Source organism: Zalophus californianus, chromosome 5 (genome assembly GCF_009762305.2).
Source record: "Zalophus californianus isolate mZalCal1 chromosome 5, mZalCal1.pri.v2, whole genome shotgun sequence".
In the NCBI taxonomy this organism is placed as follows: domain Eukaryota; kingdom Metazoa; phylum Chordata; class Mammalia; order Carnivora; family Otariidae; genus Zalophus; species Zalophus californianus.
The window spans coordinates 125,175,299-125,193,002 of NC_045599.1; the positions used below are offsets into that span (position 1 = coordinate 125,175,299).

General features: G+C 34.7%; 1 protein-coding gene across 1 annotated transcript in view; it reads right to left on the reverse strand.

Annotated features, from left to right (window-relative positions):
* Positions 1-2,277: 2,277 nt before the first annotated feature.
* The window catches only part of NIPBL (NIPBL cohesin loading factor), a 198,218-nt gene continuing 182,791 nt past the window's right edge, over positions 2,278-17,704 (reverse strand). The window contains 9 exon segments of the mRNA XM_035727556.1: positions 2,278-2,993; positions 3,556-3,744; positions 5,940-6,114; positions 7,356-7,630; positions 9,388-9,534; positions 12,686-12,886; positions 13,370-13,477; positions 15,886-16,076; positions 16,473-16,646. Coding sequence (XP_035583449.1) covers positions 2,628-2,993; positions 3,556-3,744; positions 5,940-6,114; positions 7,356-7,630; positions 9,388-9,534; positions 12,686-12,886; positions 13,370-13,477; positions 15,886-16,076; positions 16,473-16,646 — 1,826 coding nt within the window. The 3' untranslated portion in view covers positions 2,278-2,627.

The window sequence follows — 17,704 nt, forward strand, 5'->3', positions numbered from 1 at the left end:
CAGAATTGTTTTCTGCATATGTATTTTGGTGTGGAGTTTTTAAAATTAGCCATTCTTTGTCAAAATAGTAAAAAATGATTTAAATAAATAAAAAATTTTACATTAATATATTAAAGTGAAGAGGTACTTGGTATTTTTTTAAATCAAATATAACATTTCTTCTTTTCAATACAAGTCAATAAAATATGATTTGGCATATTACAGTATCAACAAACTATAGATTAAGATTGAACTTTGCAAGTCCTTAACATATTTGGAAAGTTTGGTTTTGTAGATTTGACTGTCAAGGCCTTAACTTATTTTACTGTTAAGACCTAAAAAAATTCGTTATCTGAGGAATCTACTTTTTGAAAACTTTGGTTTGTATATTTTAAGGGTTCAGGCTTGTAAGTTATACCAACATTTGGCTTATAATTAATAGCTAAAATACTGGAGCTTAGAATATATGGGAAATTCCTAAACACAGCAATTCATGAGGCAATGGAAGCCTTAACTACTGTGCACCTACCCCCTAAAGCACACTCTAAATAGGATCACCAAATATATACATACACATTAAGTATCCTTTAGGAACTAGTTTACTTTCAGTAAGGATCATTTCCTTTAATGCTTGATGTTCAATTAGCTTAGAATAGTGAGACAATTATTTCAACTTCAAATTTAAATCCCTATTATATATTTATAAGGAAATAGCTGACTCAGTTTTCCTTATCTACAAAATGGGGATAACATTTAATTAGCAGAGTTTTTCTAAGAATTAAATAATAGCACGCATGATTGATTGTCAGGCTCAGAGCATTCAAAATTGGTTTTTTTTAAAAACCACATCTTTATTCTTTAGTATTCTACAGGCTACACTTTATATTCTTATATTTTTTTCTAATTATTAGTATTTTACTCTTTTTGATAAATCACTGTTGTTTTCATAAGCTACCTCAAGTCCTTTGCTGATTAAACATACTCCCAGGGGGGGGAAACCCAATCTGGTTTTGTTCTACAGAGTTCACAGTAAAAAGGAAGTGGAAACAGGCAACTAAGCAGAGGAAGAAGAAGAGTTGGAAAACATTTCCTTCAAGAAAATGTTCTGAAAGAATTCCACATAGGAAATAGATCCTGAAAAGTTATTTTCATTGTGGTTTAATAGGTGTTCACAAAAAGGTATTTTGTGGCAATGTCACTCTTCCTCACAAATTGAGTATTTTCATTTATTGGCCAATTTCATAAAACTTAACATTCTAAAGAGGTCAACTTTTAAAAATGAACTTAAAAGTAAGTACACATTGTTTAAAAACTTAAATTTGAAACAGACCTTCTCCCCTGTAATTTTAGGCATTACTATTTCTGAGCATCAACTATGCAGATCAAATGATTAAATACCCAACTCTCCCCATTTGTAGTAACAAACAACCGCTCCCCAAAGAGGTATAAAATGTTTAGAATAGAAAATGAATAAACATCTCAACTAGTAAAATTACTCCTTTTTCCGTGTTAAAAAATAACTTGTGAAAAATGTAATGTAATTACGAAGTGTCATACTCAACTCTATCTCTAAAATAACACACGGCATAATTTTAACTAAGAGAAATGCTAGTTTCCCAAAATAGCATGATTGTTAGCTTTTCCCGAGGTTTAAAAATAAATATTACCATCGTAACATCACTAGAAAGAAATTGAAGCATACAAGGAATAAACTATAGTTTCTTTTTATATCAAAATGTACTCTTGAAAATGTGTTTGGCACAGTGCTAAATCATATATAGTTAATACTAAATATTGCAGGATACAATAAAACCCTGGAGTTAATTGTTTACACCCTCTTATGGGAATGAAAATAATAGATACCAATTATTCAGAAGTCAGCCTATACAAACTGTATAAACAATATTTTATGTTTTGCTTTGAAAACCAGTGATATAATAAATTTTACATAAAAGACTGCAAAATAATATAAATGGATTTAAACAGATCTTTACAATAAGAAATTCAAATGGAAACAGACAAGTAACAAAGAGAAGTAAAAAAATTTATTGCAGTATTCGCTCCACCAGATTGCCTGGGGATCCCTTTTCTTGTATTGTTTTCAGGGTGACCTAATACATCAAAATCTACATTTACAAAAACTCCTTCTGCAGATAGGTCATAGATACTGCATGCTTTTTTTTTTTTTTTTCAACAGAATAAATTATATATCCAGGAGATTCTGCCATTTTACAGCCTGGAAAAAACAATGCTTCCCTGGAAACTGGGCTAAGCTAAAGAAAGCCATCCGCTGCTAGGTTAAACTCCAAGAACACTTTATTAAGAACATTAACAGACTAATTTCCAACATTCACTTGTTTATTTTTTAAACAGAAAGTTTTTTTTTCCAAGATATAAACAATTTTTGTTAAACTATAATACAGTGGGAGTAGAAATGAACTGAGAATCTGTTTCTGCTGCACAACAGCGAAGGGAGCTCCCACAAAAATGTTTGCCCAACATTTCCTTCTCTTGTTCCTGCATCCCAGGTTCCATTCTTACTCTTCATAAAACTGATTTTTTTTTGTTTTTTTGCCAGAATGTTGATATTTCAAGTTTTTCTGCCTTTTAAAAAAATTCCTGTAAATTTGGCTGCATGTACAAATTCATTAGCTGGAAGTCCCATCCTTGGCGGCATACAGGGATCGTAAAGTCTGAACAACTTTATTAGTCAGCTTATTAGCACTCGTTAGAGCAATTTTTTTGTAAATAATGTCTGACTCTTTAATAGTGTCTACCCAAGGCACCAGTTTGCGGCCATCACGGCGCTTAGCCTCAGTCCAGGAGCCACTGTAGGAGCCTGCCATCCACTGAACACTGAAGCCATTGCTGGTTTTCTGTACTACTCTTGCAATTTGTGGTCGATCTTTGTACTTTGGACAGCAAATAGCGATGACATCCATGACGTCAACACTTTCATTCATCTGTGCTGCCAACTCCGTAGAGTCTGAATTTCGTTTTGACCTTCTCAATGACTAAAACATTGGGGGGGGGAAAAAAGACGAAGTGTTACACAAAAGAATTTTAGTGAAATTTTTGTTTTTATTGCTTTTAATCCCTTGACGCCGGGAGTTGGGATTTCCCAGCACACTTCCATTGCCGGCAATGAGACGCACCGTGACCGCCAGCGCCAAGGGGTTAACATATACTTGTAAAACCATATAACTCTTAATTTGTACCCGTGTCTTTACTCTTATTGATATATAAAATTATATATACATATGAACCATAAAGCTACATAAAACTTAGCAACAATAAAAAAGGATAACACACATTAATACAATCCAAAGAAAAATTAATAACCCTTTATGCTGGATAAGTCTCATTTCTGTTTTTTTTCTTTTTTATTGTCTTTTATGTTAAACTTTCTACAAAAGGATGTATAAATGGTTAAGTAGAGAATCTCTATCTACAAAATGTTTTCTCTCATAAGTATTACATTACTTGGTGTACATTTAATAGACTGACATATATAAGCACATAAAAATCATTTTACGTAATACGCTGCGAAATACGTTGACTCCTCCTCCGCCTCACCCCTGAAGTGCCTCCTCCTCTATCCTCCCCATCACTTTCATCATCTTCTGTCTCTGCAGCTGCATTATTTTTAGGGCTGCCTCCTCCAAGCAGCGAGGTAATTGCTTTGTTCCGAGCATTTGTACTAGCTGACACCTCCCCTTCTTCCTCCTCTTCATCAGGGTCCAGATGTTCCATGAGAAGTTTGAACTACAAAAATCAGATATGAATTTAGAGTTAAGTAAATAATCTTAAAGAAGCCTGTTAAATCCCTAAATGTTTCCTGTTTAAGTTTTTTCCTAAATGTTTTCTAGGCAGTAGTTGCGTGTGGGTACTAGTTTAGAAGCTAAATAGATTTTTGCTACTGCCCAAGACAGGGCCTGACAAATCTTTTCTATAAAGAGCCAGAGAGTAAATATTTTCAGCTTTGTAGGCCATATGGTCTCTGTCATAACTCCATAACTCTGCCATGGTAGTGTGAAAGCAGCTGGAGACAATACATAAATGAATGGGCATGGCTGTTTCAATAAAACTTTAAATTGGCAGTGGGGAAAAGAATTAAAAAAAATAATAAACAGGCAGCAGGGGTCAGATTTGGCCTGTAAGATGGAGTTTGTTGACCCTGGCCCAAGTCATCAAGTAACCAGATGATTAATAATTAATTACTGTTAGGCATCTTTCAAGTTCTCTATCCCCTGTGCCCTCTGCCAAGGGGGTAGAGGAAGATACAAGAGGAAGAAAAGGATGTTAAAACATTTAAAAAGAGAACTAAAATAATTTTCAGCTTTAGAGTATAAGGTTTGCAGTCAATGAATAATATGAAAAACATGTGTAGGTTTCATTATTTAAAAAAAATTATTTTTAGGGCGCCTGAGTGGCTCAGATGGTTAAGTGTCTGCCTTCGGCTCAGGTCATGATCACAGAGTCCTGGGACTGAGTCCCGCATTGGGCTCCCTGCTCCTTGGGAGCCTGCTTCTCCCTCTGCCTCTCTCACTCTCTCTGTCTCTCATGAATAAATAAATAAAATCTTTAAAAAAAATAAAAAAATGTTAAAAAAATATTTTTAGAGAGCAAGGGAGAGAGGGAGGGAAGGAGGAGGGAGAGAGTGCGTGAGCAGGGGATGGGGGAGGGGGAAAGAGGGAAGAGGGGAAGCAGATTCCCTGCTGAGCAGGGAGCAGAATGCCAAAGTGGGACTCTATCTCCTGATAGGGAGATCATGCATGACCTGAGCGGTAACCGAGAGTCGGACACTTAACTGACCGAGCCACCCAGGTGCCCCTGTGTAGGTTTCATTCTTGGTCAAAAATATTATTAGTTATGTTCAGCTAGTTGCTTTAAGTAGATTAAAATAAAAAATTGTTTTTATTTTTAGGGACAATCTCAAACCCCACCCCCCCATGTTTTTAAACATAAAACTTTCCTGTGGTAAAATATACGTAAAACTCACCATTCTAATGATTTTAAAGTGTTCAATTCACTGCAATTAAGTATATTCACACTGTTGTGTAATCATCATCATCATCATTTCCAGAACTTTATCATCTCAAACAGAAACTCATTCTGTATCTATTACAACAACAGCTCCCCGGGCACCTGGGTGGCTCAGATGGTTAAGCATCTGCCTTCGGCTCAGGTCATGATCCCAGGGTCCTGGGATCGAGTCCCACATCGGGCTCCCTGCTCCTTGGGAGCCTGCTTCTCCCTCTGCCTCTCTCTCTCTCTCTCTCTCTCTGTCTCTCATGAATAAATAAATAAAATCTTTAAAAAGCAAAAAACAAACAAACAAACAAAATAAAACAACAGCTCCCCATTCCTTCCCCCACCCCCCCAAGCCTCTGGTAACCTCTATTCCATTTTCTGTCTCTATGAATTTGCCTATTCTTAAAGACATTTAAAAAGCTCATTTTATACATACACACTCTCACAGTATGTTAACTGAGTGTATATGTAAGATATATACAAGTATATAAACCTGTATACACTTCTGTAAGAATGCATGAAAAAGCAGTAATACTGGTTGCCAGGAAGGAGAGCAACAGAATGGCTGAAGAGGGCAGGAGGATGACTTTTCCTGATTTTTGCTTTTGTGAACTATAAACCATGTAATCTACTGAATTAAAAAAGAAATACATATGTGGGCATGGCTTTTCCCTGAAACTTGCCTACAAACGCTCATTCTCACTAAAATAACGTGAGTGGTGGCCTGGCATTTTCTAAGACAAAATATGATGCAAGGGGGTGAAATGGGAAAGGCAAGCTTCAAGTAACTCATTAAAACCACACAGAGAAAAATAATCCTGATAGTTCATGAAGCTTCCATGTAAGGGAGAGAGCCATCTCTCCCCAAAGAATTCTTTTCAAAAAAGTATTATTAGAAGGAAATGTATTTTGGTTTCACTACTCACATCTAGATACTGTTTTACTATACTCCTCTTCACATCTTCAGTGATTTTGGAATTAGCCATATCACTCCGCAGGAAGTCCAGTGTTTGTTTGGGATGAAAATGAACTCCTGTTTTTCGGTTTATCGCTTTATCATATACTTTCGCAGATTCAGATGGAGAGTATTTCTGAATTTTACTGTTTTGGGAAAACAAAAGTCATTAACTTTAAAAATTTTTCAGGCATTTATATTTAAGTGATTGTAGTTAAACATCATTTACTAATAATTAAAATTTTTGTCACACAGATTTCAACCGTGTACTTCTACACAAAAATAATTAAAAAAGGGATGTAAAGACATAAAGGAAAAGATTAAAAAGAATAATATCCTCTTGTTTCCATCAGTATTTGTTTTGAATAGAGGCATTATTTAAATGCAAGTAATTTCTCATGTCTGTTTTTGAATACCATGATTCTGACTGCAGAACAGTTTCAAAATAAATACTGCTTTACCTCCACTTTTTTGCCCTCCAACTATTCATCGTCTACACAGCAGCCAGAATGTTTACAAACCTGTCTCATATTATTAACAACTCTGGCTTTAAAATCTTCTCAACTCCCTAGCACCACTCCAAGACCTTACAGGGTTTTACATTATTTTGAACTAGTTGCCAACATTTAACATCAAAATATTTCTCATAAAAACCTGGATTATCTAGCTTCTCTTGAAAAAGTGGAAGCTCCTGGCCACATCATGCTCACCCTCTTCCATGGTGACAAACTGATGAACATCTGAGTGATACCTGAGCCCTTTAAATAAAACACTCTCTTTCCAGTTTGCCAGTGAATTTCTACCAAATCTACTTTACTTTGTTTCATGATCTGTCCCCTAGGACCATTTGACTTTGTGATTCCTAGTGTAAGGTTTTCATGAATATGAAAAATGACCAAAGTTTCATGGGTATAGGGAGAAAAAAGATACCTATAGTGACCAGTCATGGGTAAAATTATAGGGCATTCACAACAATCAGCACTTTCCTATCCCTTACTTTATAGAGTACATTAAAGACTATTTGGGTTCTACTGGAGCTCAGCCTAGTTGGTCTGCATCTATTCTTTATTCATAGCTCTTTAAAAACTTAAATTTGCAATCTATTTTAAGATTAGCCTAATTCTCTAATAAGATCAATTTAAGGAAATCAACAAAGTAAGTCCTTTCACTTATAATACAACTAGGGAATGTTTTTCCTCTCCAAACAGCACACAAATTGTGGTATGTTACACAACAGAATACTATATAGCGGCAAAAAGGAACAAACTCCTTCTTTAGAAGGGACATTTTTAATATGAAAGTAAACATGCAATCAAAACTGGGTTTCATATTTCTTTATAATTTGAACAGGGTAAAGTTTTTTCTCTCACTGCTTATGTAACCTTACCTATCAGAAAATCCACAGAGATTCTTCAAATGTTGTTTTAACATCAGAAGCAATAAAATACCCTGGGAGACATTTGCAAATTCAATTAAAGGAGCTGAATTCTCTGGCAAACATTTCATCACTGAATTTATATCATCTTCTGAATCTGAATCTGAATCTGAATCTACACGTTTTCGGGACTTCCGAGGCCTGGAAACTTCTTCTTCACTCTCACTTGATTCATTTTCCTTACTAGGTGATGATTTTCTCTCTTTCCTTTTGTCTTTTACCATTGACTGGGGGGGGGGAAAAAAAAGGAAAAATAGTAACAAAATACCACTAATAAATAATTATGTTCTATTCACAAGCTTCAAAAAGCATCTCTAAATTAATATTTTATATTGAAACCTTCTGACTTTCCATAAACAATTAGGTTCCAAGACTAAACAAAATCATATGTAATCCATTGCTCTGATGCCCCCTCCCCAAAAGCCCTTCTGAAATATCAAAGGGAAACAATTTTGTTATAGGATAGAAATGAAAGATAAATTAGTTATAAAAGTATCGATTTGGTACATAGGTAGATCACTACAGAGAAAAGACAGTAATTATAATTTAAGTAAGGGCGCTTAATTTAAGCGCCTGGCTGGCTCAGTCAGTAAAGCATGTGACTCTTGATCTCAGGATCATGAGTTTGAGCCCCACACTGGGCAGAGAGATTATTTAAAAAAAAAAAACAAAACAGTGCTAAATATAATCTAACTGAAGAGAATATAATAGGCTTGAACACACCAACTTCTATCAAACTCTCCCTTCTAAGAACTTTTCAACAAGAGAATATGCAACTTTTCTTAAATTAGTTAAATTCTGTGGGTTGTTTTTCTTGGTACTTTATGAAACTGTTAGCTCTTAAAAAGAAATAAAGTCAGCTGGATTTAAGAGAGGGAAAAGACCAGATTACAAAGCAATTATTACTGTTAAAGAAGAAATAAAACTGGAGAAACATTTACAAGTATATCCACAACAGTAAGTGAAGTAAAATAAGATAACATGATGACTAAAGTTTCTGGGAAATTATTAACTTCTCAAACTTTAAGGGGCACCTAGGGATTCTATTAAAAAAATACAGACTGTTTCAGCAGGTCTAGGGTGGGACCTGGGGTTCTGTAGTTCTAACAAGATCTCAAGTGAGGCCAGTGCTGCTGGGTCATGGTGCACATTTCAAGCAACAAGGGTTTAGTTGCCTTTATAATTCCAACCCTTGGGTGTTATAATGATCTCCCTGATTTACTAGTGTGATCAGGGGGAGTTCTGAGCACAATAATTTCGTAAAATGAGATCTACCTGTATCATCAGGCACATAAAATATTCCAATTAATTTTTAAATAATTTACTGAGTGCCTACTAGGTGTTCAAGTGCTATACCAGGTGCTATTACAAATGAAACCAATTACATTTCCTCCTAAAAACCATAAGAGAAGACATAAGGTTTGTAATAAACACGGTAAAGATTTTGGGCACACAGTATGCCAGTTCCATTGTGATGCTGGTGCTCAGGGATAAGGAAATCAATAGTATTATACATTTTGTTTTTCCTTATAAGTAAGCTATCTATTTATATCTCTTCAAGTATACTATTGTGATCTACAGTATTACCAGATTTATAGAATAGCAAGATGCTTTAAAATGGGGTTTAAATGAATATATGAATGGACACCAAACACTTAAGATCAGTGCTTAAAGTAAGAGAAAAAAGGAAGTGGGATGGCTTATCAAAAGAACAATCCATATATAAATATATATATGTGTGTATATATTTCCACTTAAATGATCTGGAATGGAATGGCTTTAGGTCTTTCTTAACAGAAATTAAATGGCAACCCACTTCTTCTCCCCAATTCAAACACTGCCCAGATTTTAACAAATTCATTTAGAAAGACTTTACCTGTGAAAAGAAAAAAAAAAAACAAAAAAAACAATGGAAACAAAACAGTGAGAAGAGCATGCCTGCACTCTGACAGATGCATTAAGAATAGTAATGTGTGTAACTTACCTCCTTGAATGACTGCAGTAGGTTACTACCAGAAACTGAGAGTGTAATGTCTATATGATGCATTATAAACAACGGCTCTTCCTGTGTCTGGTATGGAAAACAGGCTAGATTGTCTGCTATATACAAGAGCATATTCACTTCTGTTTTCTGTAAATTTTAAAAAAAGGTACACATGTTTAGTGGATAATCTAGAAATCCATCCAAAAAGCCTTTTTAGGAAAAATATTAGAGGGCACTTTCACCTCAGTTAATGTTTCAGAAAGAGAAGGGTATAGGAGGGAGGGAGAGAGCAGGAGAGGGAGGTAAGAAAAAGGGATGAGGGGGAACAGAAATGGATTTTATAAAATAATCTTATACCCATTTTAAGAGATTTCATAATGACTTATACCATGGACCTCAAGAAGGGAAGAGGTGAAATTTTTCAGTGCACCCAAGTGGGATTCCCTGAAGTTTTCTTATAGAGTATATGGAGTCTTTATGATAAATCCATACCACATCAGAAAGTATACATATGAATTCATAATGATTTGTCATTGTGCTTCTAAGAGTTTAACCCATATGGAGATCAGTTACACACAGTTACTATTCTGCCCTCAAAAATAAGCAGTAATCATAGTACTAACATGTGGGTTAAAAAAAATCAAAGTTCATGTATTCAAAAAACATTTGTCCGTTTCCTACATATTCAAAACTCAGAGTATCAGTCGTTCTGATAGGGCCATACCAAATTTAAGGCAAAAGTTATGGTTACTACTAGTTGCTATAAAAAGAAGTAGCAGAGACTTTCAGTATTTCATGATCATACAGAATGAATATAAACAGAAAGGCACATTAATATTTAAATTCCTTTAAAACACAGCTTAGGGGAAAAAAAAAGGAAAGAGAAAATATAGCAATCAAAACACATTCCCCCTCCTGCCATCTCACCTACCCCCGTCCTGCCATGCAAACAACGCAAAACCCAACAGCGGCATCAGCAACAACAAAATCCCATAGGACAGATGCAATAAACTTGCTAACACTCTATTTTTTATTTTTAAATATGTATCAACACTTACGTGTTAAAGTTGGGGAAATGCAGACACAGAACTCCACCTTGTCTATTAGTTTTAACACTAATTTATATATATATATATATATATATATATATATATATATATATATATTCCCCCCCCCAAAACTGAAAATGTTCACGACTACTCTGAATAAACCTTTTTAAAACTCTGAAATTCTTCAACTTTGGTCATAAAAAAGTCCTATATTGCTCTTTCCTTTCAAAAATCAAACTTCTTAAAAGAATACTCTAGAGCTCCTCCTCCCATGTCTTCCTCACCACTCTTCAATCACAATCAAGCTTGTGTCCCTCACTGCTTGACAGCTGCCATCTAATCTTGCCCCATTTCTTTTTTTTAAATATCTTATTCTCCTTGACTTCTGGGTAGCACCAGACATTATTCTCCACCCTTTCCTTCTTGAAATTTTCTTCTTCCTTAGTTTTCTCTTCCTAACTCTTTGACGACTCCTCTTTCTATGTCCTTCTCAACTCCTTTTCAACGATCCTATTATTTTCTCAGGTGCTCAGGATAAAAATATTCCAGTTATCCTTTGACAATTCTCACACAGCCTCATTTATTACTTCTTCACAACACTTCTTTCCTTTCCTATTGTCATCATAATAGATCAATATCTTGTTAGCTCCAGTGTGAACACAATGCTAAAAAATCCATGTTCCTAAAATGCTCTTTGGCACCGTCTTCATCACTTTATTCAAATGCTTTTTTTGGTTTCTCACTGTCTACAAGACCCTCCATAAACCATGCCTCATTATGACCTTTCTGCTCCAGTCAAGTAACAATCTATTCGTTATTTCCCACACATTCTTATCTTTGTACCTTTATTATGTTTTTAACCCTGGCTTAAGCAGTATTTCTATCTCATCTAATCTCCCAGGCCTTCAGTGATTTGTTCCTCCTCTGATATCCTTTGTTGGAAATAGCCAGGAGACAGCATTCCATTATGACAGCTGAATTACCAGCTTAGCATAGCACATGCTGGGGTGACAGAACACTGAGCTAATGACAGACAGCAGGGCAATGAAACCACACAGGAATGAAGCTCAGAGACGCAAGGACTAGAGCAGTATCTATAGTACAAACCACCTGGCACGCAGAATATGCTAACCTTAACTATATTTTACTTCCTTTATATTGTGTCCTGTCACCACAACTGGAGGGAGGTAAGATCAGTGAGGGCAAGACTACTATATCATACCATTTCTACTACTAGCATGACGCCCTATACACAATGAAAACTTAATACTGATGATGATATGATGATGATGGTGGTGGTGGTGGTGGTGGTGATGATGATTAAATTATATTCCAAGTATTTCTGAAATAGATGCTTGTAATATTTATTTGCTAGATTACATATCAAAAAATTTCATGTAGCACTTAAAAAGAGGTCTAGTAAAGTATCTACATTCTGGCAATTTAAATTTTGTTTTATTGAAAAAAATTCTAGTTTTGGGATAATAACAAAGTCAACTTTTAGGTGATTAAAAAAAAAAAAACCCCTTCTTTTGTTCTTTTCACAACTTTACACACACACTGTACACACTGGTAAGCTCTATGTGGGCAGATACTACATCTGCCCTACCTACTATTTTATCTTCATCTCTTAGCACAATGATTACCGCACATGGCAGGTGCTGAATAAATATTTATGTAAAATGAATGAACACACTAAGAGGTAAGCTTAAAGAACAGGACTTTCTATTTTCTTGGCTTATGGACCTGGCCAATGCAACTTGTGCAATAACCCAAAGGATCAAAATTGTAATTACACAAAAGTGGGCTCTTCATTAAGGAAGTCAAGTTGAACAAATAAGGATCTCAGCAGCTAAAAACCTGCAACAGTTATTCTAACAATATTTGAGTGTGACAGAAATAAGTGAAATTTCACCTTATTTACTGAAGTAACCTATCCTCTCCAAAGTGAGAGTTTAGTGATAGAGCTTATCTAAAATTATGCTTAAAAGAACTGTTATCAAAGTTTATTAAGACACTCAGTATGGAGACACAATTACATTTTATCCCTCACTGTATTTATACTCATGCAAAATTTCCTCTCCAAATTTGACTATATACCTTATAATTACTATAGAAGATGTAAAGAAACACATACTTAATACAGTCACTATTATTTACTAAAATGGTAATATTTTCAAAATGATGACTACTTTAGGCATAAAACTGATAGAACATTTATTTTCTTAAAATAATTTTTTTATACTTACAGCTGTGTCATCAAAGAGGTTGAGTAAAGAAATCAGAAAGGCCCGTCTGTGTTGGCGGTTTCCACGTATCATGGAGTAAAGGTGTGAACACAAAGCACTAGAGGACTCATCTTGTCTGAAACCCCTTACAGGATCTTTTAGGCATGTGTTGATTGCCTGTTGTACCTGGTAAGACATCTTCATACCAGCCACTGCTTTCATCTGAAATCAATAGAAGTCTCATTTTTGACATGGAAATTAGTTAAGAGTCAAATTAAAAATATACTTTGAGCATTATAGTCAGAAGCTAACTCCACTGTTTGGCTTTCTTATTTAAAATAATAAAATCACAGAACACAAGCGCTGGAAGGAATATCAGAGATCATCTATTGCAACACCCTCGTTTTGTGTAAGAAAAAATCAAGAACCAAAAGAGCCATTACTGCCAAGCTCACACAGTAGGGACTAGAACCCATGCGTCCTTATTTTTAGTCCAGCATGCTTGGCTGGACTGTCACCTCTAGCTCAATCTTAAGAGTTAATCTTAAACAAACACCTTGGATGACAAACTTAGTTGCATGTTTAGAAGTAAATACTAAGCAAAATATTTTATTCTAATATGAATATGGGCAGGACATTTATCGAGGAAATGGTATACCAAAGAAAGATGATTAAATTTAGGTTATACAATTTAAAAACACATACATGAATGAATCCAGCATATTTTTTGTCTATTTCCACAAGCTGTTGATCAGCCTTGTTCCTCATAGCTGGTTCTGGGTCTGTTCCCATAGCAATTAAATACGGTACACACTAAAATAAAAATAAAGGTATAAAGGTATTCTTTTAGTATAAATAAAAATAAAGATTTGTAAGACATCACAGTAGTAAAAGCTCTATATGATCATGACATATGTTAAAACTCACTGTATACCTGGGATATATGTATTTAGCTTTATAGGCCTTCCTATAAATGTCATGTCTTAGTGTTCTTTTAAAAATGACTAAACTTCCCTTAGATTTATCTTAAAGCAAAAAAAAGCAATGAAGCATCAGCAAAAATATTGATGTGGTGAAACTGAAACAATTTCAGTGTGAAGTAAAGGTTCTTTAAACATAAAGAGCTCCTACACTAAGATTATCCATTTAAGATTATGACATATAATACAAATATATAATCCAATAATTTTTTAAGCCTGATTGAATTTGCTATGTAAAGATAACACAGAACACAAAGTAATTTGTCTTCCATATTCAAAACTAGGAAAATATAAATTCTTCCACAATACTGATTTTATATAGGGCTTTCATGATCAGACAGTCTGATAGCTAGTATTTTGTTAATAGAAATATCCACTGGATTTCTGAAGTCAAGAAACACCAATACTATGTTAAAAGAATCTGAATGAGTGGTGAGACCTGAAAAGAACAAACAAAAAACAGCTTAAAAATAAATAAATAAAACACAGCACTAACTGAAAAGGATGATCATGGATTAAATCCTGAATTGGGGGAGAAAGTCCATAAAGAATATTACTGGCTTGGGGCACCTGGGTGGCTCAGTCGGTTAGGCATCTGACTTTTGGTTTCAGCTCAGGTCATGATCTTAGGGTCATGAGATCGAGCCCTGCATGAGCTCCATGCTCACTGATGAGTCTGCTTAAGATTCTTTCCCTCTCCTTTTCCCTTCCCCTCTGCTCCTGCCCTCATTTCCAATCTCTCTCTCAAATACATAAAAAATAAAATAAAACCTTTAAAAAATAAAAGAATATTACTGGCTCAACTGGCAAAATCTGAAAATGGACTGTATTAGGTAAGATTGCATTCATGTTATATCTCCTGAAGCTGATGACTGCATTATGGTTTTGTAAGAGACTGTCCTCATTCTTAGAAAATATATATATGCTGAAGTGTTCAGAGGTAAAGAATTATTGTCGTATCTCAAAATTACTATCAAATGATTCAGAAAGAAGTGTGTCTATGGAGAGAGATAAAATAAATGTAGCAAAATGTTAGCAAATGCTGAATGAATGCAGGTGCAGAGAATATAAGGGAGTTTGCTGTACACTCTTGCAATATTTTTGTAAGTGTGAAATTTAAAACAAAAGTTTAAAAAAGCAAATATAATAATAAAAAGCATAACCAACTAAGGTCATTCAGAATACCAGCAAAGAGTCCTAAGTATCTCAAAAATTCAAGAGTCTCAACATACTATTGTACATTTTATTATGTGATTTTTTTAAAAAGATTTTATTTATTTATTTGAAAGAGAGAGAATGAGAGAGAGAGAGCACGAGAGGGAAGAGGGTCAGAGGGAGAAGCAGACTCCCTGCTGAGCAGGGAGCCTGATGCGGAACTCGATCCCGGGACTCCAGGATCATGACCTGAGCTGAAGGCAGTCGCTTAACCTACTGAGCCACCCAGGCGCCCTTATTATGTGATCTTGATGATGATGACCCTGAGTCATGAACCAGCTAAATATTCATTAGTGTGTTTTATTTCAGGACATAGGGAAGAACATAGCATATTCACTTATAGCATATTTTAGGAAAAGTTCTATAACAAATAGCCAAAAAATTTTTTTAAAGGATATAGGCTTTGGTTATTTAATAAATTCCCTTCCGTAGCCTATGGTACTCTCCTGAACATGTCAGATGGATGGTATATACACTACTACATCAGCATTAGTTGCTAATCCTTAGTAACACTGATATGTCTTTATTATGTCAGTTAGTCCTCATATCAATGTTTTGAGGTATTAGGTAGTTGATGCTACCTCCAATTTACAGATGAAGGAACTGAACTTAGATAATATAATTTTCTTTTTTATGGACTAAAACCCACCCTGCTTAACAGTTACAGAATACTCTTAAGAGTATTCTGTAACTGTTAAGAGAGTTCTGTAACTGGAGAGTTAACTCCAGTTAACTCTCTTGACATTACAGGCTATTGGTTCTTAGGGAGAAGAGTCAATATGGATTAAAACAAATCATCCCTACTTAGAGAATTGAATACAAGTTCATAGTCTACCAACAGTAACTGGAAATTTATTCAAGAGACAAAATTACGAATAGATGGGTATTTTACAGTAATGACAACCTAGGAGATGGATTCTTAAGCGTTTAGGACAAAAAATTTAACAAGATTAAAGAACTACTATTCTCTAATCACAATGTCATCAAATGATAACAAATTTGGCTCTTTTAGCAAAACATACTTACCTGAACTGGATGAATGAGACCTTGGTTTAGGGTCAATGCAATGACATTCAGGGCAAAGTGGCGTACACTTGATTGGGTGTGAAAAAATGCTTCAAGCACCTGTTTGAGGTAAAGCTGCATGATAGAACTACTCATCCCTGAGGATACATCACCCATTTCTTTTAGATCTTCCTGTTTTGCAACTTTTTTCCCTATAAAAGGAAGTAAACATATTAAGAATGTGTATGTTAACTTTATGAAATACACCAAATTAGGCCACAGCCAAAAGCACAAAAACTGTAGCTAGTACTCTGGCTCAATGGCTCTTCATCTTTCTTGTGTGTATGTCTCTGTCACAGGCACCTTTGAGAACCTGAGAACTATACTCTCTATCCTCCTGCAAAATGTTAACGTCTGCACATACATCAAATTTTAAAAACTATTTTAGGGAGTTTATAAATACCCTAAAGCCTAGCTATGGACTTAAGGACTCTTCTTTAAGAGAATTTCTTCATATAATAGATAAGGAAATTCAGGTGTCTGAATTAAAAAACAGAGTATCCTAACTGTAGCCACACTGTGAAATTTAAAAATAAATTTTTACTTACAGTCTCTATCTGCTTGTTGCATCCTTGTATCCTCTTCTTGTAGGTAGGTCTGGAGGTTTTTTAACACTTGTATTTTTAAATTTACTGAAGAGTTCTTATCAGATAAAATGTTATTATATAGATTTTTTACCTCTTGCTCAAACATTAGACTTGGATGCTGAATAAAGGCAAATCCTAAAGAGAGAAAAAAATATCTGACATATTCATATTAAAATTATATATAATACTTAATGAAAATGTTGATAAATTATGTAAAGAGCTCCTTATTTCAAAATTAAAACTTAAAATGACTGGAAGAATATATATGCTAGTGGCCTTACCCAGAGAAGTATAAGAGCAGGTACTTCTTTCCCCATGAATTAAAAACAAGAAATTGCATTTCAAAGGAGAATTTCACACAAGAGGAAACCTTGAGGAGGGAGCAGGGCCTAGTGGGCTAGGGGAGTGGATTAGGAGTCAGGTGTCTTGGGTTCTATTCCTGGTCCACCACTGACTTGTAGTGTGACCTTGGGTGAGTCACATAATCTCTCTGTGCCTCAATTCTCCATCTGTAAAATGGGGACAATAATATTTACCACCCACCTACCTCAAAGGGATGTTTTCAGGATTTAAGAGGTAAAGTCTGCAAACATTTTTTAGATCCCTAGCAGAAGGTACTACATTGGCATTATTAAAAAATAATATATATTTATCCATTTGATGAAACAGAATAATTCTAGAATAAACTTGAACTAACAATATCTTCTTTTTAAATGGCATTATAATAAAGCCACAATGCTGAATCTTATAACCATAAGTTAATAAGTAGCAAAATAATATTCATGTTAGTTTATACAAAATGCTTATTTATGTAAATAAGATGAAGATCCTTAATGATAGCAAGTATTACTGATGCCAAATAACAAACTAAACTCAAAGCATAGAGTGATCAGATAACTAATCCAAGGTCACACAGTATAACAGAACTATGGCCCAAGCAAGATGTCATTTATTAACTGGTCTAGAGGCACTATTTTCTACATAGTGCTAATTTTTCAAGTTAAAATTTGCACTATTTGTTCTCTGAATTAACACTGTAAGTTTTGCCACTTCATATATAACTTATGTCCAGACTGAATATTAAAAGGTACACATTTGGCTTGAAGGTTAACACTGTACTAATATAACTCCCTAAAGTAAGTGATATCTGAATTTTTAGTAGATTCGCTATATGTAATTTTCTGAAAGGGATG